The sequence below is a fragment of the Tupaia chinensis genome, unplaced genomic scaffold (genome assembly GCF_000334495.1).
Source record: "Tupaia chinensis unplaced genomic scaffold, TupChi_1.0 Scaffold143728_1, whole genome shotgun sequence".
NCBI classification, from domain to species: Eukaryota; Metazoa; Chordata; class Mammalia; order Scandentia; family Tupaiidae; genus Tupaia; species Tupaia belangeri.
The window spans coordinates 2,079,052-2,104,729 of NW_006203577.1; the positions used below are offsets into that span (position 1 = coordinate 2,079,052).

At 37.8% G+C, this 25,678-nt stretch overlaps 1 protein-coding gene and 1 pseudogene across 1 annotated transcript; one reads left to right on the forward strand and one right to left on the reverse strand.

The window, feature by feature from the left end:
- Positions 1-3,724: 3,724 nt before the first annotated feature.
- Positions 3,725-4,632, forward strand: LOC102470967 (taste receptor type 2 member 42-like; annotated as a pseudogene).
- A 19,982-nt stretch (positions 4,633-24,614) lies between these two features.
- Positions 24,615-25,672, reverse strand: SMIM10L1 (small integral membrane protein 10 like 1). The gene has a single exon (XM_006164805.2). The coding sequence runs from the start codon at positions 25,580-25,582 to the stop codon at positions 25,376-25,378; it is 207 nt and encodes a 68-aa protein (XP_006164867.1). The 5' UTR covers positions 25,583-25,672; the 3' UTR covers positions 24,615-25,375.
- Positions 25,673-25,678: the final 6 nt, after the last annotated feature.

Here is a 25,678-nt window from a genome sequence, read left to right on the forward strand (position 1 = left end):
AAACAATATAAATTTGAGTAGGTAGACTATATATAAAGTATCTAGAAAATTTATTTTAAAAATTAAAGTCATAGCAAGAAAAGCAACCTCACAGCTTGAAGTTTGGGTTTTTAAAAAATGAAAAAGAGGTATATGTTTATTACGAGAGATCTTCTTGATAATAGGGGAATAACATACTTATGTGAGAATATGAATAGTATTTATAGCACAAAATATATTATTTTTCTGTAGAAACTGGGAATATAGGATTTTGTGATGCTAATCTTTTTTTTTTTTTTTTTTAAGAGAAATGTTTTGCTGTAGGGTCGTGTGCTTGCTGGGGAGACAGAGAATGAAAGAGAGACAGAAAGTGAGAAATCACCTCCCCAGGGGGGATGGCCATGCTACAGTTCCTTCTCCTTCATTCTCCTCATGGGATTTTGGGCAAGCACACACACGCCCAATGTGATTTTTAAGCTGCTGGGTCCAGGACTTGAACTGTGATTAACTATGTGGGAGTTCAATGATGTAATCAGGAAGACAGAAAGTAAAATATCACCCCCTAGGGGAGGTGGCCATGCCACAAAATCCCTTCTCCTCCATTCTTCTCTTGGGATTTTGGGCAAATGCACACACACATCTAGTGTGAGTTTTAAGCTGCTGGGTCTGGGACTCAAACCATGATCTACTATATGGTAGTCCAGAGACACACTCATTATACCATCTGCTGGTCCCTGTAATGCTTATCTTAATTTGAAATCCCAAGTCATAGGCATTTAGGATGTTTCTAGGTACTTAGTAATTTTGCTAAATTCCAAGGCCTGCAATATTTGATTTTAGAAAGGCAAAAAAAAAAAAAAGAAAAAAAGGAAAAAAAATGATGTTTCTACCATGCTATTTAACAGAACTAAAAACATACAGAAATATACCCTTTTTACTTTAAAATATTGTCAGAGGAAATGTGCACTCCACAGAGAATCAGAGAGACAGAGAGTGAGAAGGAGAAGGCATCCCTCAATGGTCATTGCTACAATCCCTTCTCTGCAATTTCTCTAACCTGTGTAACTTTGGGCAACACACAGTCACCTTGTTTCTCAAGCTGCCAGGACCTGGATTCAAATCCAGATGGCCATACGGGATTTGGCTCCCTTAAGCACTAAGCCATGGTGATGGGCCATGGCAGTTTGCCTTCTATTCCGTTTGTAAGTATCTACCCTTAATTTAATGACATATTGATTACAGTTCTAGCAAACCTAACACTCCTTGCCTTCGCTTGCTTTGAAACCATGGCCTCTCAGTTTCCCTCTTTCATCTGATGACTACTTTGTACTTTCTCCTTTGGTTTCTCTGATCTCTGTGCCTCAAGGCCCTGGGAGCTCATCACCTTATAAGAAATCAAGTATGTGCTGATGATGGCCAAATCTCCACTTGTAGTCCAATTTCCTTTTTAAGCTGCTGTCACAAACACCCAAGTGCCTAACTCCTTTCTACTTGAATGACTTACACCTACTCCCGGATACTTAAACCTGAACTCAACATCTGTTCAATTTTTCCTCTTCCTCCTCCCTGTGGCTTCTAAAGCTGCTTTCCTCTACTAATTCCTTCAGGTCAGAGGACTCCATGCCTCCAGGCACAAAGGGGAAAACCTCAAGGTCATTGCTACTCCTCCTCCTTTTTGTTTATCTCACTCACTTCACCCAGCCTTATGCATTCTTTTGGCTAAAACTTCTCAAAGCCATGAATCTCTCTTCTTTTTTAGGCATGAATCTGGCCACAGCTATCATTCTCTTTTTGAAAACTACCCATTTTTCTCATTTTATTTTACCCTTTCCTCTTTTTTTGTTTCCTCTCTCTTCCCGCCATTCTTTTGGTTTGTTATTTTATACGCCTGTCCTAAATAAACATATTTTTGTTCATAAATGCGATTTACTAGACTGGTCCTATAGGAGAGTGGTTGAGGGAGCCAGTCACACACAGCTGGTCATTTGATTCAAATCTCATTCCAGGCAACTTGAACACATGTGCCTCAAATCCCACCAGGATGGAGGAATGGAAGGGAGGGAATGGCTGCATTGTCAGGTTCCCTTGGGGATGATTTCTTTCTCTCCCTTTCTCTGTCTCTCTCTGGCAAGCAAGTGTACCCACTGGAAAAGAAAAAAGAAACAGTCTGTATATTATGTTTGTAATAGATCATTATATAATACCATTCTTAAATATCTATTAAAATTACTTAGTGGAATTTAATTCAGGAGTATAATGGTAATATTGACAGTGAAGTTTTTTTTTAACCATATTTAATTCAATTATTTGGATGTTGTCTGGTAACACTTGAACACTCATCATTTAATTATTATTAATAGAATATTCATTTGCTCACATGAAACCAAACCACAAAAGTCTCTAAATATGAGTTCATTTCTGGTGCACTGTCTTTTGCCAAAATCACTATACCTGTAGACTAGACTAGACACTTTTGTTTGCTCTTTATCTATTTCCTTTATAATAATTTTCTACCTGACTAGTAAAGACTAAATCAACAGCATTACATCTCTAGCGAAAACAAATGGAACACATATAAAGAGAAAGACCAAAACTGAGAATGTTTAATTGTCAAAATGTTACTCTGAGGTACCTGAGTAACACTTGTATGGACATTACAGTAAATGATCAGTTTCAGAACTTTACATTTTGAAATGTAGTTTGGGTTTTGATGGTTTTAAAAAATATTTGTTCCATTCATCCAAAATATGACTTGTTACTTTTATCATTAAATACTAAACACCTCCAAGATCCAAGTTAAACATCACTGATCGGATCCTCTTCTCCCTGCCAATGTAACGTAATTGCCTTTTGTCTGTTTGCTTTGCATTTTATTGTCAGTTTTATATAATTTCTATTTTTCCTATTTTTAAAATTTCTTGTTTCTTTTTGGGAGTAACATGTATTGCATTTGTAAGAGTTCAGGCACATAGCATAGGATATAGTAGTTGAATACTAGCTACATTATTAAGATTATTTCTAGGGGACCAGCAGATGGCATACTGGTTATATTGTTGGACTTCCACATAGTTGACTGGGTTTGAGTCCTGGATGCAGAAGCATAAAATCATACCTGGAGTGTTTGCATGTGTTTGCAAAATCCCAAGAGTAGAATTTAGGAGGAGGGATTGTAGCGTGGCCATCCCCCCTGGGGGGTAATTTCCTGCTTTCTGTTTCTCTGTCCCTTTTTCTAGCTGGTGAGTGCTTGTGCTCTGTAGAAAAATCTCTCATAGCGTTCTATAAAAGACAACAGAGAGATTTGAATCTAAGTGGTGTATTATTACAAGTGAGGAGGAAAGCACAAATCTGTGAAAAAGAACCTGGCCCATATTTGCATGCTAACATGATTGATTTAAACCTTTTAATCATAACCATAAGTGGAAAACAGGTTTGTGCCAATAATAAATGCACACAGAAACTGTTTTGCTTAGAATTTAGTAGCACTTTCAACACATAAAATTTTGTGTGAAGATATAAGAAACTGTATTCTCAGCAACTTATTCTTGCTTAAGATTGGGATTTAATGAAAGTAGAAAAAAAATTTCTCAAATGAACTCTATCCAACAGCCAGAGGTTCTGATCAGGACTGGAATTGCAATAATAGCAATGAAGATGAACATCAGAAATGGACACTATTCTTTGACTGTTTGATTATAAATTGATCACTGAGTCGAAGTATAGACATTTGGATATTTATCCTCTGGAAATGCTCACTGGACTGGATAAACTCTTTCTGGTTCTGGCAATAGCAGAATTCATCATCGGAATGCTGGGGAATGTGTTCATTGGAGTGGTAAACTGCTCCCAGTGGGTCAAGTACCAAAAGGTATCCTTGGCTGACTTCATCCTCACCTGCCTGGTTATCTCGAGAATCTTTCAGCTGTTGGTGTTACTGTGTGACGCATGCATAGTTGGAATAGCCCCACATTTATATGTCACTTCCAAGTTAGTAAAACCTATTACTACTCTTTGGAAACTAAGTAATCACTTGACTACCTGGTTTGCCACCTGCCTAAGTGTATTCTATTTCCTTAAGATTGCCCATTTCTCCCACCCACTTTTCTTCTGGCTGAAATGGAGAATGAACCAAGTGATTCTAGTTCTTCTTGTACTTTCTTTTTTCTTGCTTATTTTTGATTTACTAACACTGGAAAGATATTTTGATCTCTGGATAAATATCTATAGAACAGATGAAAGTAATCTGACTTTCTATTTAGATGAAACTAAAACTCTCTATAAGAAAGACCTAACCTTCCTCAACATGCCTTATTGTATCCCCGTTGTTCTGTCTCTGGCCTCCTTGCTCCTTCTGTTTCTGTCCTTGGTGAGACACACTAGAAATCTGAAGCTCCACTCCACGGGCCATGGAGACTCCCGCACAGAGGCTCATAAGTGGGCAATGAAAATGGTCATGTCTTTCTTCTTCCTCTTCATGGTTCACTTTGCATTCATACAGTCAGGACAATGGATAATTTTTATGTTTTGGTGGAACAAAAACTACATGAAGTTTGTCACATTGGCTTTGAATGTCTTTCCCTCGGGCCACTCACTGATTGTGATTCTGGGAAACCACAAGCTGAAAGAGACAGCCTTGATGGGACTATATCATCTTAAGGACCACCTGAAATATTTTAACTTTGTATACAGAGTATCTGAAGTCTTTTCTAAGCAAATAACTTAGTGAAGAGTCTTTTATGATTATTCCTATTTTTTCCCTGCTCAATTTCTTTACATGTTCAACACACCTGAAAATTTCCCTTCCTTACTAAGCTGCTTTTGATCTTATAATTCATATACAATCTGCAAATACCATTTTATAATTAATCTTTTTGTTTCTTTTGAGTATTGGCAAGAAGTATTTTAAAATCTCAAATATTATTTTAAAGAGAATCTAAATTCACTCATTGTATATGCAAAATATCTGTGATTACAACTCCTGAGGGGAAAGCTTGTAATTATGCAAAAAACAACATAAATTATAAAATGGTGAAAATAGAATATAAGTTTTCTAAAAAATTCAATTAAAAAACTAAAACCACAGTATGAAAAAAAATCACAGTTCAAAGTCTTAATTTTTTAAATGAAAGAATAGTCTATCTTTGTTAACTGAGGTTTTGTTGATAACAGGAAAATGAGAGTTATGTGAGAATATGAATAATATTTGTACACAAAATAAATTATCTTTTTTTTTTGAGAGGCTTTTTTGCTATATGTAGCATGCACTCGCCAGAAAGACGGAGAAAGACAGAGAGACAGAAAGTGAGAAATCACCCCCCAGGGGGGATGAACTCGCCGCAATCCCTTCTCCTCCATTCTCCTTTCAGGATCTTGGGCACGCACGCACATGCACCTGGCATGAGTTCAAGCCACGAGGTCCGGGACTTGAACTGTGGTCGACTACATGGGAGTGCAGTGACATAGCCATTACACTAACTGCTGGTCCCAAAATAAATTATCTTTAAGTGGAAACTGGAAACATATGATCATAATGCTAATCATAATTTGAAGCACCAAATCATAAACTTGTTTTTGAAAAATTATTTATTTACTTTTACTTATTATCATTACTTTTTAATTTGCTACAGGGTATGTGCACTCAACAGAGTGACAGGGAGAGAGACAGAGAAGAAACGTGAGAAAGTAAGCCATCAGGTCTGGGACTCGAAGTGCAGACAGCCATGTGGGAATCCAGCACCTTAATCTCCATGGAAACTGCTGGCATAATCATAAACATTTTTTGATGGTTTTAGGTACTTACTAATTTTGCAAAATTCAAGGATATACAAAACGTGTTGCAAAACCAATGTTTCTGTCATGTTATGTAACAGCAATGTTTCTGCCATGTTATGTAACAGAACTAAAAATATACAGAATTATTATCTCTTAATTTAGAATCATATTGCTAGAATAAAAAGATCATAAATACACATTATGTTTGTGCAACTGGCATGCATTTTATTGCAGTTTGATCACTAGCGTTCTTAGAGAAACAAACAGAAACATTATCAATAAGGAAAGCAGAGAAAGCAATTTATAACTGAACACCACATCTTTATTGTAAATTTTGGAAGTGCATATGGAATGCTGTGACTATGTGATCATCTAAGTTTAATTTAATTCTCCATTCCTAAGCGTGGGTACACATGCATGAGTGATAGACAGAGGGGCATGTCCAGTCCTTCAGCCCACTGGATCCTAAGCACTTGCCCATGTGTCCAGCATGGCATGTTTCAGGCCGAGCAGCCAGAGAGCCACATCACAGTCGCCAAGTGGGATCCAGCTTCTCTCGAGCAGCACATGATGGCTGGGCTACGGAGCAGGCTCAGTATGAATACATATAATAGGATTATAAATTGTAAGTGAAAGTAAGAGTGAGGTAATTTTGAATACTATGGTATGGATTATAATATCATACAGACGCTATACATGTACCTATAATGGAATTCTTTAATAGTGAAAGAATTTTTTGAGAATTTATCTTCGAGGTATTCTTTAAACTGTGTTAAAGGAAATAAGTTGCAATTAAATGATAAATATGGATTTGAAAAATTAATCATGATGGAGCCAGAGGTAAGAGTACTACTTTATGGCTGTGCCCTGGAGCGTGGATGTTAGAATTACTGACGTTTCCTTCCCTCTCCCGAGTCAAATATGTAAATCTAAACTGCAAGCACATCTGGGCATTTTGATTCTTCCATGTAGCAAACATAATGATGTAAATAATGGTTTTAGCCATAATAGAGTGCCTATTTTACTTAGCAATTTGCATTTTACAGAATCCCAGGTACATGTATTATTTTGGACACTAACTCAGTAGTTTATAAATGAATATTCTTTTTTTTTTCTTTTTGAGAGATTTTCACTGTAGGGCGCGTGCGCTCGCCAGACAGACAGAGAGAGACAGAGAGACAGAAAGTGAGAAATCACCCCCCGGGGGGATGGTCACGCCGCAATCCCTTCTCCTCCATTCTCCTCTCGGGATCTTGGGCACGCACGCACACGCGCCTGGCGTGAGTTTTAAGCCACCGGGTCCGGGACACGAACCGTGGTTGACTACGTGGGAGTCCAGCGACATAGCCATTATGCCAACTGCTGGTTCCCATAAATGAATATTCTTATAATTAACTTGCCCTCAGAAAAGATTACATGCAAACAAAGTTGGATATATTTTAACCTAGGTATTGAGCTTGTTTAGTTTACGATATTTTTTCATGTAAATGGCTTTAAGATAACGTACTCTTTACAAGATGATTACCAAAAACATTGTTAGTTTTTAGAGTTACTAAACTTTTCCTTCATTTTAATTTTTTTAAAATGGGCAGGAGGGTCAGCAGATGGCATAGCAGTTATGTTGCTGGACTACCACATGAGTGACTGAAGTTGGAGTCCCTGACCCAGTGGCTTGAAAATCATGCCAGGTGCATATGTGTGCCCAAAATTCTAGGAGGAGAATAGAGAAGAAGGGATTGTGGCATGGCCATCTCCCCTGAGAGATGATTTCTCACTTTCCCTCTCACTGTCTATCTCTCCAGCAAGCACACATGCTCTAAGGCAAAAACCTTTTTAAAAAATATGGGCCAGCAAGTGGAGTGGTGGTTAAGGCACTGGATCCCACATGACCAACTCTGAGGTTCAAGTCCTGTATCTAGCAGCTTAACAAAACATATTTGGTGTGTGTGTGTGTGTGTGTGTGTGTGTGTGTGTCTACCAAGAATCACGAGAGGAGACTAGAGGAGAAGGGAATGTAGCATGGCCACTCTCCCCTACCCCACCCCAAAAGGTGATTTCTCACTTTTCCTCTCTCTCTGTCTCTATTGGTCTTTTCCCAGTGAACCCACATGCCCTACGGCAAAGATAAAAATAAATATAATTAATTAATTAATTAAAAATTGCCAGATGATGTGTGTGCTGGGCAGACAGAGAAAGAGAGGGAGGGAGAAAGCACTCACCAATGGGGTATGGTAACTTTCTAATCCCTTCTCCATCTCTCTAACCTGTCTAGATTTTGGGCATGTTTTTCAAGTTCTGAGGTCGAGATTCTGACCACAGTTGTTCAAGGGGGATTCACCATTCCTTAATCACTAGGGCCAGCCTTAAATTTTTCATTGATGTCTAAGATAAAGCAATTGAGCCACCATATGAGGAATTCTTGCTTCTTGTAAATGGACCATAGAATAAGTATGTATTTATGAGTGAAGTCCACTCTTGGGCAGCAACCTTAGGGGATAAAACTGTAAGAAATAGGACCCTATTCTTGATAAGAGAAGAAAAGTTGTGACTAGTAAAAAAATTCCAGGCTGGGATTCTGGATATTTGAATGGCTAGAGAGTTCACACAATGCATCTCCATTTTTCCCTTCACAAAGCTATCATGGGGGTCTCAGAGCATCCAAGCACACATGCATTGCTAGGTCCATGATGACTAGAGAAGAAAGACGGACATAATTATACCCTACCCTGGGACCAGAGTGTGGGGAAAGGGAGAATATCACTGATCCTTGTGGACTACCCGCTTCTCACTCACCAAGTAAATGTTCATTTTAAGAAATGTTTATTTCAATTTATACAGACAGGCGATTTATAGGAATGAAACCAATAACTTCTTTCAACTGCTGACATTGACTTATCTCTGATTTCTTGGTTTAATTTTGAAGATATGAGACCTAAGTCGGATACACCGTACATACTTTCTTGAACTCTTCTGAAAGTATATATTAGACAGCACCCCTATACTGATCTCTATGAAAGAGGTATACAAATTTCCTCAATGTTTCAGATGGTTTATCTACCATCTCCTTAGAAGGTGGTTCCTTAAATCAAAAATCTTGACTTGACCCCATTTTCTCTGAGCCAGGGTCATGCTTTAAGGGGTGTTTGGATTACTGCACAGCCACTCCCAATTCTCTCATTCCAGACACTGAATGGTATGGTGTAACCCACAAACTATTCAGGACCCTAAGACCATATTTTACAAGGACAAATTCATCTGAAAAGTTTAATGAATTTAAGAAACATAGATAAGTGATCTCTTTTGCCTACTAGTACACTAAATCTCATTTCATAATTTTCAAACTTTTCTTAGTAAGAAAAGTACATAGAGTATGTTTGCCCAGCTTAAATCAATATACGGCAGGCCTTGTAGCCTAATGGTTAAGGGAATTGGATTCCCTGTGGAACAGAGGTCATTAGTAGATGCTGGGAAGGTTATAAGAACCGTAAGAATTTTATAATGTGTGCTCTCACTTGAGGGAAATACGCATTGTGGTGCTTGATATATTATGAAGTTGATGATAATGATGATGACACATGTATATCCAGAACTACATAGACATTTAGATTTCCAAACTGTATTTATTATGTTAGAAATTGTACAAGACTGTGATTGTGGTTCAAATGCCAGACCTGATGACTTGAAAAGCACGCTGGGCACATATGCATGCCCCAAATCCCAGCAGGATGAAGAAATGGAGAAGATCTGGAGGCTTTAATATGCCCCATAGAGAGTGCTTTCTCTTTCTGTCTCCCAGTCTCCCTTCAGAAAGCACACGTGCCCTCGGTCAGTTAAAAAACTTTTTAAAAATCAATATAAATGCAGTCTCAGAAAACTAAGGAAATGCCCAGTCATTCTTATTTTCAGACAGGACTCCAATGCTTGCCTGTGTGGGGACTGGTGCCAAGGTGCCTCATAAGCTGGACTCGTCTTAGGTTTATCATGAGGGAGAGCCAGTGGGGATCTTTCTCTTTAAGGATTTTGAGGAAAAAAACTGCAGCCTTCAGTTTTGGAAATGAAAGGGGAATACTAAGTCAAACAAAAATCTACAACAAAACATGAAAGGAATATTCAAGGATAGCAGGAGTTTAGCTGGGCATACATACTCTATGTGGCAAAGATGAAACCTCTTTCTCTTCAAGCTGTGGCCCTGGTCCTTCTGATTGCTTCTTGGGTTAAATTTCAGCCAGGGAACTATTTTTTCAACTGAAAAAACACAAAGGTCAGTTTTTTTAACTTAGTGATGTATCAAAGGAGTTGTTGCTAAATTCAAGATACGAGGGTTCTAAGTTGTGATTCGGAAAGAACCAGGAGGGGCCCAGCCACTGTGCAATGGCTGGGGTTGCATGAGAGGCCTGGGTTTGTCTCCCGGTCCAACTTAAAAAGTCAAGCAGGGTGGTCTGCATCTGGAGTCCTAGATAACTGAAGGCTGGGGCAGGAAAATTATCATGTTTGAGATCCTGCCAAAAATACTGGGGCTAGAGAGTGGTGAAGCTGGACTCACATAGGAAGTTTCTGCTTTGCATACTGAGCCGTGCCTGCCATGTTTATTGCAGCACTATTCACAATTGTTAAGACATGGAACCAGGGACCAGCAGTTGGCGTAATGGCTATGTCGCTGGACTCCCATGTGATCGACTGCGGTTCGAGTCCTGGACCACAGAAGTATGTATGTGTGTATGTGTGCCTGTGATCCAGGCTTGCTGAGGCTGTGGGTGGATCAAGGCATGGGGGCCTTACAGGCAGTAAGCCTCCCCCCCTCAACCCCCGTGTGTGTGTCTCTCTCTCTCTGAAGAAATGAGTGATAAACTTGAGATAAAAGGTAAAATATACATACTGTCTTAGATAGAGAAGAGTGGAAAGCCCTGAGATAATGGCAGAAGGGCGTCTTGCATCACCAATCACAGCTTATCAGGGGATACAGCTAGACTCTCTCTAAGGACTCTTTTCTCCCTCCTGTACTCCTTTCGGCACTGGGAAGATGAAATTTATCTTATCTTTTTCTATTTCCTAAGCTTTCTTCAAAGAAAGGTTATTATCTTCCCTCCTGCTGTTCCACATATGCACACAGGAATTCACCAGGCTGTTTGGTCAGCATCCTACTTCCCACTGGGCAATGAACTGATATGAACAAAATCATCCCTATGCAGATACTCATACCTTTGAAGTCCATACTGGGCATGTGATTATTGAGTAATTAAATTCCTTATCTGGAGGTTGACAGGTGGCGTGGTGATTCCCACATAGCCTACCGGAATTTGAGTCCCAGATCTGGCGGCTTGTTTTCTTACTTTCCCTTTCTCTCTCTCTGTTTCTTTCTGGTCAAACTTAAAAATAATACTAACAAATGGAATTAAATAAATAAACTTAAAAATTCCTTATCTGACAAGAAGTACACAAGTACATGTAAAAGTCTGTGAATTCAAAGAGGTTAGCTATAATGACAGATCTTCCCTCTTAAATATCCATGATAGACCTTGTGATAAAATAAAATTTAACCTTGGGGCCAGCAGGTGGCTTGAAAATCACACTGGGAACCATGTGCACATTGTCCTCCCAAAACCCAGGAGAACGGAGGAGAAGGGATTGTAGGGTGGCCCATCCTCCTAGAGGGTCTGTGTGTGTGTGGGGGGGTGCTGAGTTCTCACTTTCTTTCTCATTGTCTTTCTCAGGCAAGCTCATGTGTCCTATGGCAAAACAAACAAACAAAACAAAACAAACAAACAAAACCCCTTAAAACAAACAAAAACACCTAACCCATTCCCAGCAGAATTGTGCTCTGGCAGCTGCTCACTCACACGCCTTTCTGGTGTGGAGTTTGTGACTTCATTCTGCTTCTCAGGGTGGGTCTCTAACTTTAGAGGCCTGAACTCCCCCCACTCCCAGCCCATGAATGTTTTACACAATGCTATTTGACTCCTACCATCCAATAACGATATTTCTCTCTCTCTTTCACTCCCATGTGCTCCCTGTCACCTACAAAGGGGAACCCTCCAACACGGTTGGTGGGTATGCAATTTAGTACAGCAACTATGGAGAACAGTATGGAGTTTTCTCAACGACTTACAAATAGAACTACTATATGATCCAGCAATTCCATTCTGGGATTTCTAACCAAAGGATAGGAGGACACTCAGTCAGAAAGATACTTGCACATACATGTTTATTGCAACACTATTCACAATTGCTAAGACATAGAACCAACCTAAATGTCCAAGAACACATGAGTGGATTGAAAAAGTGTGGCAAGTATATACTACCACTATAAAAATTGTAAGATCCCATCATTTAATACAAAGTGAATGAATATAGAAGATTTAATATCTTTTTATATTACCTTTTCCCACTTCCAGTAGATAATAGCTTATTCAAAAATCAAACAGCTAGTAATTATTTGAAAACAAGTTCAAAAATTCAGCAAAGTAGCTCAGATAGAGATGCGATTTTGATACTTTTGCATATATGATGTCATTCTATAAAATCATTCCCCTTTTATCTGTGTATTCAAGAAGTCTTAAAAGTTTCAAGACCCAAACCAGTTGTCACTATTCTCTTGAAACTAGCATCAACTATTGAACACCAATTTTATAGAACCCTCCTCTGTGTTGTAATTGCATTCTCTCTCTCTCTAATTGCTAGGAGGCATGCACATTCTCTAGAGAGACAGAGACAGAAACAAAGACAGAGAAAGAAAGAAAGGCAGAAACATCTTCCAATGGGACATGACGATACCAAAATCCCTTCTCCTCTCTTTCTCCCCCCTTTGGGGTGTAGGACACACACGTTTCTAGAATGTTTATCAGACTTCTAGGGCTGAGATAAACCACAATGGATCCTATAGAATGTGGCTCCCTTAACCTGCAGGCTGCAGGGCTGGCCCATAATTGTATTTTGACAAAACTTTTGTCACATTCAATAGTAATAGCTAATTTAGTGCTGCTTATTCCACTGCTCTGTGAATTCCTTAATACTGTTTATTATATTTATTTCCTCTGTAATAGAATTTAAAATTTGTTGGGTTTTATTTAATGGAATCTATGAATAATGTGTATGTTATAAAGAGTTTTTAGAAAATTCTATTAAAATTAAAATAGTTGATTCTGAATTGTAATGTTTCAGTTGAGAAAGTACAAATCTGTGTAAAGAAAACCGCCTCTCATATTTGCATGTTTGTGTGCCTGATTTCACCCTTCCAGGTGTTCTCACAAGTGGAAAATTCCTATCAGTGATGGTAATGGGTGAGCTTTTTTTCTATTTAATTTTATAATCAGTAAACTGACTGAAAGTTAGTTTTTTCATTAACATCTGTGAGACTGGATCATCTTGTGCACATTTCAGGTCTACATGTGTGAGTAATATAAAAAAGAGAAGATCCTTTGTGAAGATAAGTGAAATGGTATCAAAGGACAAAACATTGAATTACTTTGAGCATTTTTAAATATAAGGAAAAACATCAAAGTGGATACTATTCTACAACATCTTGACAGCAAAAGTGTCACTGAAACACAGTATTAGCTTTCTGGATTTCTTTCTACAGAAATGCCATCTGGCATTGAAAAGACCATTTTGATAGCAACCATAGGTGGATTAATAATGGGAATATTGGGAAATGGATTCATTTTACTAGTTAACTGCATTGACTGGGTGAAGAATCAAAAGATCTCTTCATTGGATGGCATTCTCAGTAGCCTGGCTATCTTCAGAATCAGCCAACTTTGGATTATAGTATTTGATTTATTTGTAATTATGCTTTGGCCACAACTATATACTATTGAGATACTTGCAAAATTTATTAGCTGTTTTTGGATGTTGACTGATCACCTAGCTACCTGGTTTGCCACCTGTCTGAGTGTTTTCTACTTTTTTAAAATAGCCAATTTCTCCCACCCCTGCTTTATCTGGCTGAGATGGAGAATTAGCAGAGTGCTGCTTGGGCTCATACTAGGTTCTCTGTTCTTACTGTTTGTCAACTTGGCATTAGTGGACACTCTTAATGGCTTCTGGATTAAGGTCTATGAAAGATATAAAGGAAACTCAACTTGGTCTTCAGATGTAAGTAGAATCAATCTTTACAACACAATTGTTTACAGTTTCATCTGCTTAGTCCCCTTCCTTCTGTCCCTGATCTCACTGCTCCTTTTATTTCTCTCCATGATGAGACATATCAGGAATCTGCAGCTGAATTTCATGGGCTCAAGGGACCTCAGCACAGAGGCCCATAAAAGGGTCATGAAGTTGGTGGTGTCTTTCCTCTTTCTCTACATGGTTCACTTTTCCTCTATCCTACTAATAGGTTGGGTTTACCAGATACAATGGAGGTATCAGGTCGATTTTTTTGTCGCATCAACATCAATTGTCTTTCCTTCAGCTCACTCATATACCCTAATTTTGGGAAACCACAAGTTGAAACAGACTGCCTTGAGACTACTGTGGCATCTTAAGTGCCACTTGAAAAGAGAAAAACCTTTAGCTTCATAGACTTTTCCAGAATTATGAATATTCCATGGAAATTAAGGAGGAGACATAGAAGATTCATTTCCACCTCTATTTTTCTCACTGGATTTTTTTTTAAGCTACCATTGCATACCATAGCAGTTCTCTAGAATGGCTTTTAAACTAAGAATTTACTCACAAAGACACAAAATTGAATCTTTTTAAAAGTAGGCATTGTTATAACACTTGCTAATAATAAAAAAATTGTGACAATGTAAATATATGAATATAAAATATATAATGCAACATGTGTTAATTTTGTATGTACTTATGTCACATGTAAGGAAAAAAAATGAGTATTTAGATGTGAAAAGTCTTTAACTGGAGTAGGTAGAATATTTTTATAATAGTGAAAAATAAATCAAGGACTAAAAATGTTCAAAGGACATAATCTTACAAAAATAGATACAACTTTTTTCTTTGTTTTATTTTAAATCACAATTATACATATTTATAGGGTATAACATGATATTTTGATCCATGTATACAATGTGTAAGAAACAAATTAAGGTAATTAATATATCCATCACTTTAAACATTATTATTTCTTTGTGTTGGGGACTTTCAAAATCTTCTGTTTTAAAATACAGAATAAATTATTATTAAATAATCATTCTACTGTGCTGGAGAGCCCTAGAACTTAATTCTTTTTAAACTGTATTTTCATGCCCATTAAACAAATGAACATTCTATCATTAGGAATCCAAGCTACCTACTTTTGAAGATAAGAGAAAAATCAATTGAATTCATAAAAAGAAACTGAATAATTATTCCAGAGTGCATAATACTACTTACATTTTTGTTTATAAAGGTCAAATCACCTATTAACACTAAATTTTGTTTATGTATGTGTGCATACATGTGCATAAGTATTTATTTTTGTCACACCATGAATACTAGTATCCCCAATCAGAGAAAAGTAACAGAGCCAATTCACCAGAAATAAGAACTGAGAGAAAATTTTATAAGTGATTATCACATATTTACATAAATCTTAGACATGTTTGTGTATGTGTATGGTACTGGGTTGACTTTTATAATAATATAACTTGAATTAAACAAAGAAGCTAAAAATGTGTTTAATCTTAAGACCAGCATTTGATAAAATTGTGCTTGCTAATGATATTACCATTTTGAATATACTAGCACATAATATAGTAATTTTTAGGGATGAAAGTTGAAACTATCAGTAATGAAAAAAAACTTTGTTCGGGTTGATTGACATATTTTTCAATGATAGAAGTCAATAAAATAAGAAGAAACTAAAAATAAATGTTCGAAATATGTTGTAAGTTAATTTTGGTGGAACAGCAGGTCATTAGTAGATGCTGGGAAGGTTATAAGAACCATTAAGAGCTTTGTAATGTGTGCTCTAACTTGAGGGAAATACACATTGTGGTGGTTGATATATTATGAAGTTGATGATAATGATTATGACACATGTCTATCCAGAACTATATAGACATTTAGATTTCAAAACTATTTATTACGTTAGAAATTGTACAAGAAATTTTCTAATGATCACATTGGGGTTATCTTGTTTTAGGAAAGGTAAAATTAAAATCATACTATCTCTATTTAGGTTCAGATAGTGAGGGTAATTGGGTTTAGAACATACCCAATAAGAACTGAGAGAAAATTTTATAAGTGATTATCACATATTTACATAAATCTTAGACATGTTTGTGTATGTGTATGGTACTGGGTTGACTTTTATAATAATATAACTTGAATTAAACAAAGAAGCTAAAAATGTGTTTAATCTTAAGACCAGCATTTGATAAAATTGTGCTTGCTAATGATATTACCATTTTGAATATACTAGCACATAATATAGTAATTTTTAGGGATGAAAGTTGAAACTATCAGTAATGAAAAAAAACTTTGTTCGGGTTGATTGACATATTTTTCAATGATAGAAGTCAATAAAATAAGAAGAAACTAAAAATAAATGTTCGAAATATGTTGTAAGTTAATTTTGGTGGAACAGCAGGTCATTAGTAGATGCTGGGAAGGTTATAAGAACCATTAAGAGCTTTGTAATGTGTGCTCTCAACTTGAGGGAAATACACATTGTGGTGGTTGATATATTATGAAGTTGATGATAATGATTATGACACATGTCTATCCAGAACTATATAGACATTTAGATTTCAAAACTATTTATTACGTTAGAAATTGTACAAGAAATTTTCTAATGATCACATTGGGGTTATCTTGTTTTAGGAAAGGTAAAATTAAAATCATACTATCTCTATTTAGGTTCAGATAGTGAGGGTAATTGGGTTTAGAACATACCCCTTTAAGTAAAAAAGTTAAAGATTACTTAACATTTATTAGGATATGCTAAGAATAGTTTTAATTTTTAAATTTACATTTTCATATTACTAAGCTTTTATTTAGTGACTAAGATAAAAATAAACAGCTATGCACAATCTTTGCTTATTGTGAGTGGGACTTAGCAGTAAATGCCTCATTAGGATCAAATCTTCACTTCTCATGGAGAGATAGAGCTATAAGGAACAGGGACCTATTTCTAATAATTGAAGCAAAGAAGATGACTATTAAAAGATGAAGCATGAGGCACAGGCTGGGGTGGTGGCTGCTAATGTATTATATTTTCTCTATTAAAATGGCATTTTTGGATTGAGCTCTGTATCACCACTTTCCTTAACAACAAACAGGTAGAGTAGAAGACCCAAGACATGATCCAAGAAAACTACTACTATCACATCCGTAGGTAGTCTCATCCAATCTGGAGAGAAGCATATCTTTTTCTGACCCAATAATTGGGAAAATAAAATTATCATCATTGCTTACTCGTCAATCACTTCCCTTAAAATAAACTTTGATTCGTCTCAATGTCATGAGTTGTTCATTTTTTTCCAGTTTGGCTATACCACTGATTTACAGAAGAGTCGCAAATAAACTGTTCTTTATTTTTTTTCTTCCTTTCTTCCTTTTCTTTCTTCTTCCTTCTTTTTTTGACAAGATCTCACTATGACACTCTTGCCTCAGCCTCCTCAGTAGCTGAGACAATGGGTGTGAGCCACTGTGTTGGGCATTTAGTGTAGACCAGGGATAAAACCAGGGTCTCTCCTGTGGCTCTTAGTCTACTAAGCAACAGCATTCAGAGCATGCTGCCCAACTGGTTTGCAAATAACCTGTTTCAAATATTAAAGAAAACTTATATCTGACTTCAGGCTAGAATTTAAGTGACTTCAACTATTTTAGTGGTTCAGCTAGGTTGTCTTGAACTCTATTGAAAAAAAAGTTCTAGTGAAAATACATAAGGGTTAACACACATTTCAGAGCATGCGATGGTCTCTTGGATCTTTGATGGTTCAGATGACTTGCTGCTCTTTAGTAACCTCATGTCCTTTGAGCTAGTAACTTCCTTGATAAAGGTACATGAGGGGTCAGAAACCTGTAACACTCATTAATACTATCTATAGTAACCAATACTGTAAGCTGGATTGCCAAGCATAAATCTTCATTTAAAATATTGATCAGGTGGTTGGTTTGATCAATTCAGAAACTAGACAATTTGTTTTCATGGGCGGAGTGTGTTATTTTAGAAGAAATGTCAGGTGACAGACTTTTTCACATTTAGCAATTTTGGGGGACACTAAAATAAGCGAAACTTCAGAGGATAAAGGCACTATCTTAATTTGTGCATTGGTGCGCTGCGCTATTCCTTAGTCCTGTGTTTAAAGAAGTAGTTCTAGAAATGCTTTTCTCCCTCTCATATAGCTATAAACTGGTCTCTATTTTTTTTTTTAATCGTCAGAGAGTATATGCACTCACTAGAGAAAAAGAAGAGGCAGAGTGGGGATGGAGGGAGGGAGAAAGTACCTCCCATGGGGTGCGGTCACAATCCCTTCTTCACCATTTCTCTATCTCCTTGAGGTTTTGGACATGCACACATATACACTCATGATATAGCTTGTTTTTCAAGCTACTGGGGCTGGGTTTGAGTCATGGTAGGCTATATGGGATCTGCCTACCTTAACCATATTGCTATGAGGCTAGCCCAAGCCTCTGAGTTTTAAAGCTTATGTTAATTACACTAATCTTCGACTCTGGTGTGATACTTTCAAAGTTTTCTGTTTATAAATGAAAAGCTAAAATGGCCTCTTGAAAAAGTGCTTTTTTTCACTTTGAACATCATTTTTATCTGTGGGACAAGGTTTATTTCTGTGCCAATAATTAGAATTAAGACCAACTATAGTAGTTCATCATTTGGTTGTATGAGGATTTACTTTTCCTCATTTTGGTTATGAAAAGGTATGTCTGACTTCTCTCATTAAGATATGAAGATCAGCACTTCTCATTGTTCAAGGATGCTCTCCATTTCCTGTGAGTAAATCCATACACTTGGTGTTGAAACCCATAAGGAGGGTCAAGATTTTCTAATGTTAACTGCAGATGCCTAGTCAGGATAGAAACTGGCAGGATTATCTTCAGATGCCCTGTAATTAAGCTACTAGGAAAGCCATAGTTTCTGGTTTTCATTTGTAGTAGGCATTGGGAATGTCCTTTGGCTTTTGTTTTTAGAGATCTTTGCTATAGGGTGCGTGCCCTTGCCAGAAAAACAGAAAGCAAGAAATCAAAGTCCAGGGGGATGGCCACGCTGCGATCCCTTCTCCTGGAATTTTAGGCACGCACACACATATCCCCAGCGTGAGTTTTAAGCTACTGGGTCCAGGACTCGAACCGTGATCGACTATGTGGGAGTCCAGCGACATAACCATTATGCCATCTGCTGGTCCCTATGCTGTGGCTTTTCATTGTCCAAAGAGCACTGTAGAAATTATATTTGTGGGGAGTGAGGGGAGAGAGAAGTTCATTTCATCTTTGAAAACATTTGTAATCTGTCCCTGGGGGGCAATAAAATATCAAGTTGTCCTAATTCATTCAGGCTGCTATAACAACAAGTCATTAATTGGGTGGAGAATAAAACAGGAATTTATTTCTCACAGTTCTGGAGGCTGGAAAGTCCAAGATCAAGCAGCAGCAAATACAGTGTATGCTTCCTTGTTCATAGATGACTGTCTTCTCAGTGTAACCTCACATGGCAGAAAGGACAAGGGAACTCTCTCTGGGTTTTCTTTATAAGACCATTAATCTGATACATGAGGGCTCCATCCTCGTGACCTAAATGCCTCCCAAAGGCCCTTCTCTCCTAATATTATCATCTTGGGGGCCAGGATTTCTTTCTTTCTTTTTTTAACTACCAGAGGATGCATGTACCCACCAGAGAGAGCATCTTGCACTGGGGTATGGTTCTTTCTTCATTGCTACATCCTGTTGGAATTTTCCATGTGCACACACATGTACTCAGTGTTATTTTCAAGCTGCTGGGGCAAAGATTCGAACTCTAGTTAGCTATGAGGGATCCAGTTTCCTTAATTACTAGGTTATGTGGCTAGCCTGGGTGTTAAAATTCCAACATATGGATTTTGGGAGAACACAAACATTTGGACTATAATATGATTATTCTCATTAAACCTGCAAGAAAATTTCTCAACACTTTTGATAATCCAAGTTAACAGGCTGAGGCAATTTAGTTCAACTCAACTGTTAGGAATTCTAATAGTTCTTGCATGGGCTCTTTTCTTGGTTCATTTGCTTGGGACTTCCCAAGTTGAGTATTCAGGCAACCAGGTTCAACATTTCTGGCATTAAGTTTTCCTTTCCCCTGCCTTTTGTCTATTTTTCAACTTTAATTTCTAGCCCTTAATACCTCTGTTTAAGGATCTTACTTTCTTATCTCTTAAATGCTAATGATCCACCAGAAAAGTCCACCATTATAATCAAACTGCAAGATTTTGTAACAGAAAATTTACTTACGGTTCCTCAGAGCAGCAGTAAACATGACTTTAAAATTTCAAATTGTCTAATTTCTATCCCACAGAGGGGAGGAAAGTGCTTCCCTTCCACTCCAGGGTAACTGTTTTTTATTCTCTCCTTTATACTTCTCCTTCCCAAATGAAATAGACCACTAGATTTTAGGCAGCGCAGAGTGTAACATTTCAGTTTTCCTATCAAATCCTGTTGAATATTTATACTGTAGTACAAAAGACTCTCAAAATATATGTTTTAAAGTTTACTATATATTCACAATAGAGAGAGCATGTATATGAGAGAGAAAGCTCCTTGACAGGTTCTAATGCCACAATTGCTTTTCACCAGCCCTTCAGTTTGTCAGGACTGTGGACATGTGTGTAAGCACCTGGTAGGTCTTCAGGCTAACCAAGGAAACTGAATCCATAGAAGGCCACGTAGCTTCTGGCATTGCAGTTCAGTTTGCTACTAATTGCACCACTAGGCTGGCAGAAGGCTCTCATATTTATGAAAGAACCAACCAACCAAAAATAGTTACTACTCAAGTGAAACTGTTTATAGAGATTTGAAAACAGAAGTATTTGTAATTACCTATACAAGGGATAACTGGAGATTTAATTATGGCTTGGCTGGTTACCATGACTGTGAAAAGTTACTCAACTTCTTTTGTTTCCTTATCTGAAAAATGTGCAGTAGGTAGCATAGTGAACTCAACTGCTGGAAGCTGCATGGCCAACTGTGGCTTTGGATCCCTGGCCCAGTCAGCCTGAACCATGCTGAGCCGTCCTGTGCCAAAGATCCTGATGAGGGCTGAGGGAATGAAACCACAGCATGATGGGACACTGTTAAGCATGCTTCCCCACCCCTCTCATATGCATGTGCAGGTCCTCTCCATCATAAATAAATTTCAAAAAATTCTTTTAAAAAAATTAAGGGGAACCAGTAGTTAGCATAATGGCTATGTCGCTGGACTCCCACATAGTCGACCGCGGTTCGTGTCCCGGACCCGGTGGCTTAGAACTCACGCTGGGCGCGTGCGCATGTGTGCCCAAGGCCCCAAGAGGAGAATGGAGAAGGGATTGCGGCGCGACCATCCCCCCTGGGGGGTGATTTCTCGCTTTCTGTCTCTATGTCTCTGTCTGTCTGGCGAGCGCATGCGCCCTATAGCGAAAACCTCTCCAAAAAAAAGAATTATGGAGATCATATATAAAAAGAGTTTTTCACAGTTCCTGTTAAGTTTAACATTTAGTTTAAACTCAGTAAGAAAATGATGCTGATGGTGATAATACGTACTTTTGGTCAAAGTAACACACATTTTTACTGTGAATTAAAAAAAAGAGAGACCCACCCATAAAGTTATATATGGCACTGTGTTCACTATTTTTTTAAATAATTATTTTATTTTAGTATTGTTATTCTTCAATTTGACCAGAGAGAGACAGAGAGTGTGTGAGAAAGCAAGCCACCAGGTCTGGGACTCAAACTGGTCAGCCACATGGGAGTCCAGCACTTTAAACACCACGCCACCTGCCCTCCCCTCACTTCTTCCTTTTATAGTTAAAATAAACTGCAACACAGAGTTACCATTCTCAAACTATATTTTTTAATCAATTACATTTCATAAGCAAGTGTTTTTCTCATTGGTAATGATCACACAACCTCTCTGCTTCTTTATGTTGAGGAATCTTTGCACAAGTTAATATTCATAATATTAACTTGAATATTATCTGAATAAGCTCAGTTTATAGACAATTCAGCATATCTAACCTTTGTAACAGCAGCAAATATTATCTTTGTTTCCATTATTGACCACTGACTACACACAGAAAAAAACAACAAAATTGGCATTTATTTATTCATTCTGCAATATTGTTTACTTTGCTTTAGGCAATGCTCTAGGATTGGGAATAGAACAATGGAAATAAAATCTTTGACTTGGTGGATTTTAGCTGCTTCTGTGCCAAGAGGAATAAAACTACTTGTGAATTAGAGAAAGCGGTATAACTCCTTGATCTTTTGGGTAAGAGCAAGTGTAGAATAATTGGTTTAGTCAGGGCAAAAATCTTGTTTTCCCTCTTGGGAAATTTCATTGGATTGCATCATGTGGGGGGGAAAAAAACACAACAAGGCTAAAGAGCAATTGGGAAGAATAAATGATAAATCATGAAAATTAATTTAGTTTCTCCAATATCTGCTGACACTACATGGTATAAAACTAGTTATCTTCCCTCACAGAGCTTTCCATCTAGTTGGAGGATATGATAAACACCGAACCTGCTAAAGTGTTAGTTTCTTCAGTGTAAATGACTGTGATCAAAGAAAAACACTGAAGGAAGCATGTTTGTGTAGCCACTTGAATGGAGCATCCACTGTCACCATTTCCAGGTGAATGGCAGACACACTAATGTTACGAACTGGGACATTAGTGCCTCTCAGGAATAATAATGCCCCATCATTCCAAGTCCCTTTGTATTACCATTTCATTGAAATGATTTGGAAAATCTGTCTTCTTGGATATATAAAACCAAAACAAAAACAGATAATAATGTACATGTAGGGCAAAATGAGATAATATATGACAATGATATAAGTTGATACTAACAAAGCCTTCAGATAAAAGAAAAGAAAAAGCTCCAATTTATGTGGTCAGTGGACTCTGGGAAAAATATAATGGAAGTGCCATCTAAGCTTAGCCTTAAAACACAGGTAAAAGCTAAGTGATGTATGTGACTGAATGTATAAAAGAAAATATATAAAACACACACACACAGGTAGAATTATCTAGGAAGAAAAAAGGGTAGAGATGACAGAAGACGAAGCTGTGCTCATCAGAATTAGGGTGATATGTAATAGTGTAGGAAGAACAATGACCCAAAGCCAGATATAGTGATAAGGGGGGTAGGATGCTTATAAACATCATACAGTATTATCTGTTGGACACAATGAGTAGAATATAAAATATTGCAACTAGTTCAAATCTTTCTGCAATGATGGCCCCCTTTTTGCTCAAATGTCTCAACAAGGATTATTCAAGAAGCTTTTTTATACCTCACAGAGTCAGTACCTTATTTGTCTCCTTTAGGACAGAAAAGCTCTGCTGGAAACGTAGGTTTTCTTAAGTAAAACTTAAGATACATACATGTGAATAAATTTACTGTGAATAAATTATAATTTATTCTATAATTACAAATACTGTTTATTGTGCATATGTGCATGAGTGTACGCTTATTTCTAATTATTAGCAGACTCACCTTTCAAGGGGGCTATATTTATCCTCAATAGTTGAGGAAATAGATTTTGAACGATTAATGAGATCATATAAGGCCACAAAACCAGTCTGTATTTTCATGTAGGTCTGACTGATATAAACACTCAATCCCATTCAACTCCGGTGGCTCTTAATCAGTGGTGTGCATTTGAATCACCTGAGAAATTTTTAAAAATGAAATAGATGCAAATTAGTTTTTAATCAAAAAGAACCATGTATATAATTTAAAAATAATCAGATAATACTGTTAACACTGATAGTGAAAAATGTCAAATCTTTGACTTTTCTCTACACATCCCTGATTTCCTTTTTTCAGAGGTCACTTTTAACTCCCAGCTACTGCCTTTTTTTTCTCTAAAAAACGATTATGGTACTTTTTATTGACTTTTCCACATATATTAGATATTGCATCTCTAGTATCACACACACAACTTTCCTCCTTCATCCTTTCAATGTTATCTAATCATTTCACATCAGATCAGTATTTACATAACTACCACTCACTGACTTTACAAGAGTAGTATTCACAGTAGAGGTATGCAGAGTCCTTATTAACTTTTTTTCCCTGGGTTTTGTAATTACCTGTTTTTGTTTTCTTATTTTTTTTAAAAGAGAGGTTTTTCCTATAGGACATGTACGCTCCCTGGAAAGACAAGAGATAGAGAAAGCAAGAAATCACCCCCCAGGGGGGTTGGCCACACCACAGTCCCTTCTCCTCCATTCTCCTCTAGGGATCTTGGGCACACAAGCACCCAGCCTGGCATGAGTTTAAGCCCTAGTCAGTCTGGGACTCAAACTGTGGTCAATCACATGGGAGTCCAGCGACTAATCATTACACCATCTGTTGGTTCCTTAATATGGAAAAAAACTTCTAAATCACTAATTCATCCCTGTGTTTTCAGGAAAACAAAAAAACAAAAACAAAAAACCCAAATCAAAAAAACCCTCTAATCTTTATTTAAATACATCACATACTCTACCAGTTTTTCTTTTTGAGAAATGCCACCTGAACTCTATGGATGTCATACTGTTCTATCACCCTTGACTCTTTAATAGTTTCATTACTATTATCAGACGCTTTATGGCTACCTTGCAAGTAATGTCTTTTTCCCTCTCAACAAGTCCATATTCCTCTATTTGCTAGGTTACAAGAACACTACAAGCATTTCATTCGCCTTCCCTTCAACATTCCCACTGATCAATTGTATTTTTACATGGAGGCTGGTAACATATGCATTTTATTTTGTAACCATAATTCAGTATCACCTTAAAAGAGGAAAACCATAAACAGTATTCACATTATTATGATTACTTAAACGTTATTCACGGAATAGCCACATTTTGTGATAGGGCTGGCGTTCCCTTTTTTGCTCCAAAGTCTTGATCCACCTGGTGCTAACAGGGACACTGAAATACAGTTCATTTTCTTACACCCGCAACGCTGGCTCAAAATCTTGCAGCATTTTATGTTCGGCATTTGCAGGATATTTTCCTTTTTTTTCTCTTTTTCTTCTCAAAAGTTTCTGATTGTCACTGTTTCCTTTGAGGGATGAAAAAATACATTCTTTTCACATCATATCCTTAATACCTTCTGCTTTTAACATACTCAGATCTTGCTTACAACCCAATCCGATAGTCAAGTTTACTGAATTTTTTTTTTTTTTCTGGAAATGTAGTTTTCTCGTTTTCTACAACGCATCCTGCAATCAGACCGGTGTTGAAAGATGCGTAGCTTCTACGTTACTTCCCTGGGTCTTAACTGACGTCTGTGTTCCGGAATTGCGTACTTCCACTTCCGGCCTCCTCCGGCTCTCTGGCACTATCCGGGAATCTCCCGCAGGAGCGAAGCGCCCAGCGGCGGAGGACGCCCGAACTTTCTCGCGAGACCGTGGGGCTCCTCGCCCCTAGCTCCACTACGCCGCGGGGCCCCATGGGAGTCCGCCATTGTGATGGTACGGGAGGCCCGCCGTTAGTCCAGCTCTAAATGTGTACCTGTAAGCGGATGTTGAGGATCACTGAGCCCGCGACGTAGATGTACGGGAAGTTCATGCGCAGCTGCCAGGCCAGCTCGAAAAAGGCGAGCAGCGTGCGGGAGAGCCCCTTGCAAAAGACCTTGTACGAGGTGGGGGCCGCGGCCGGGCTCAAGGCCCTGACGGCCAGGGAAGACGGAGTCGCCGCGAGGGCCATGGACGCGGTGTTGCCGCCCGCCCAGCGTCTGCAGCAGAAGATCTCCGTAGGCTTCGCCGGCCTCCAGGCGATGGCCCGGACCACCCGAGCGGGCGG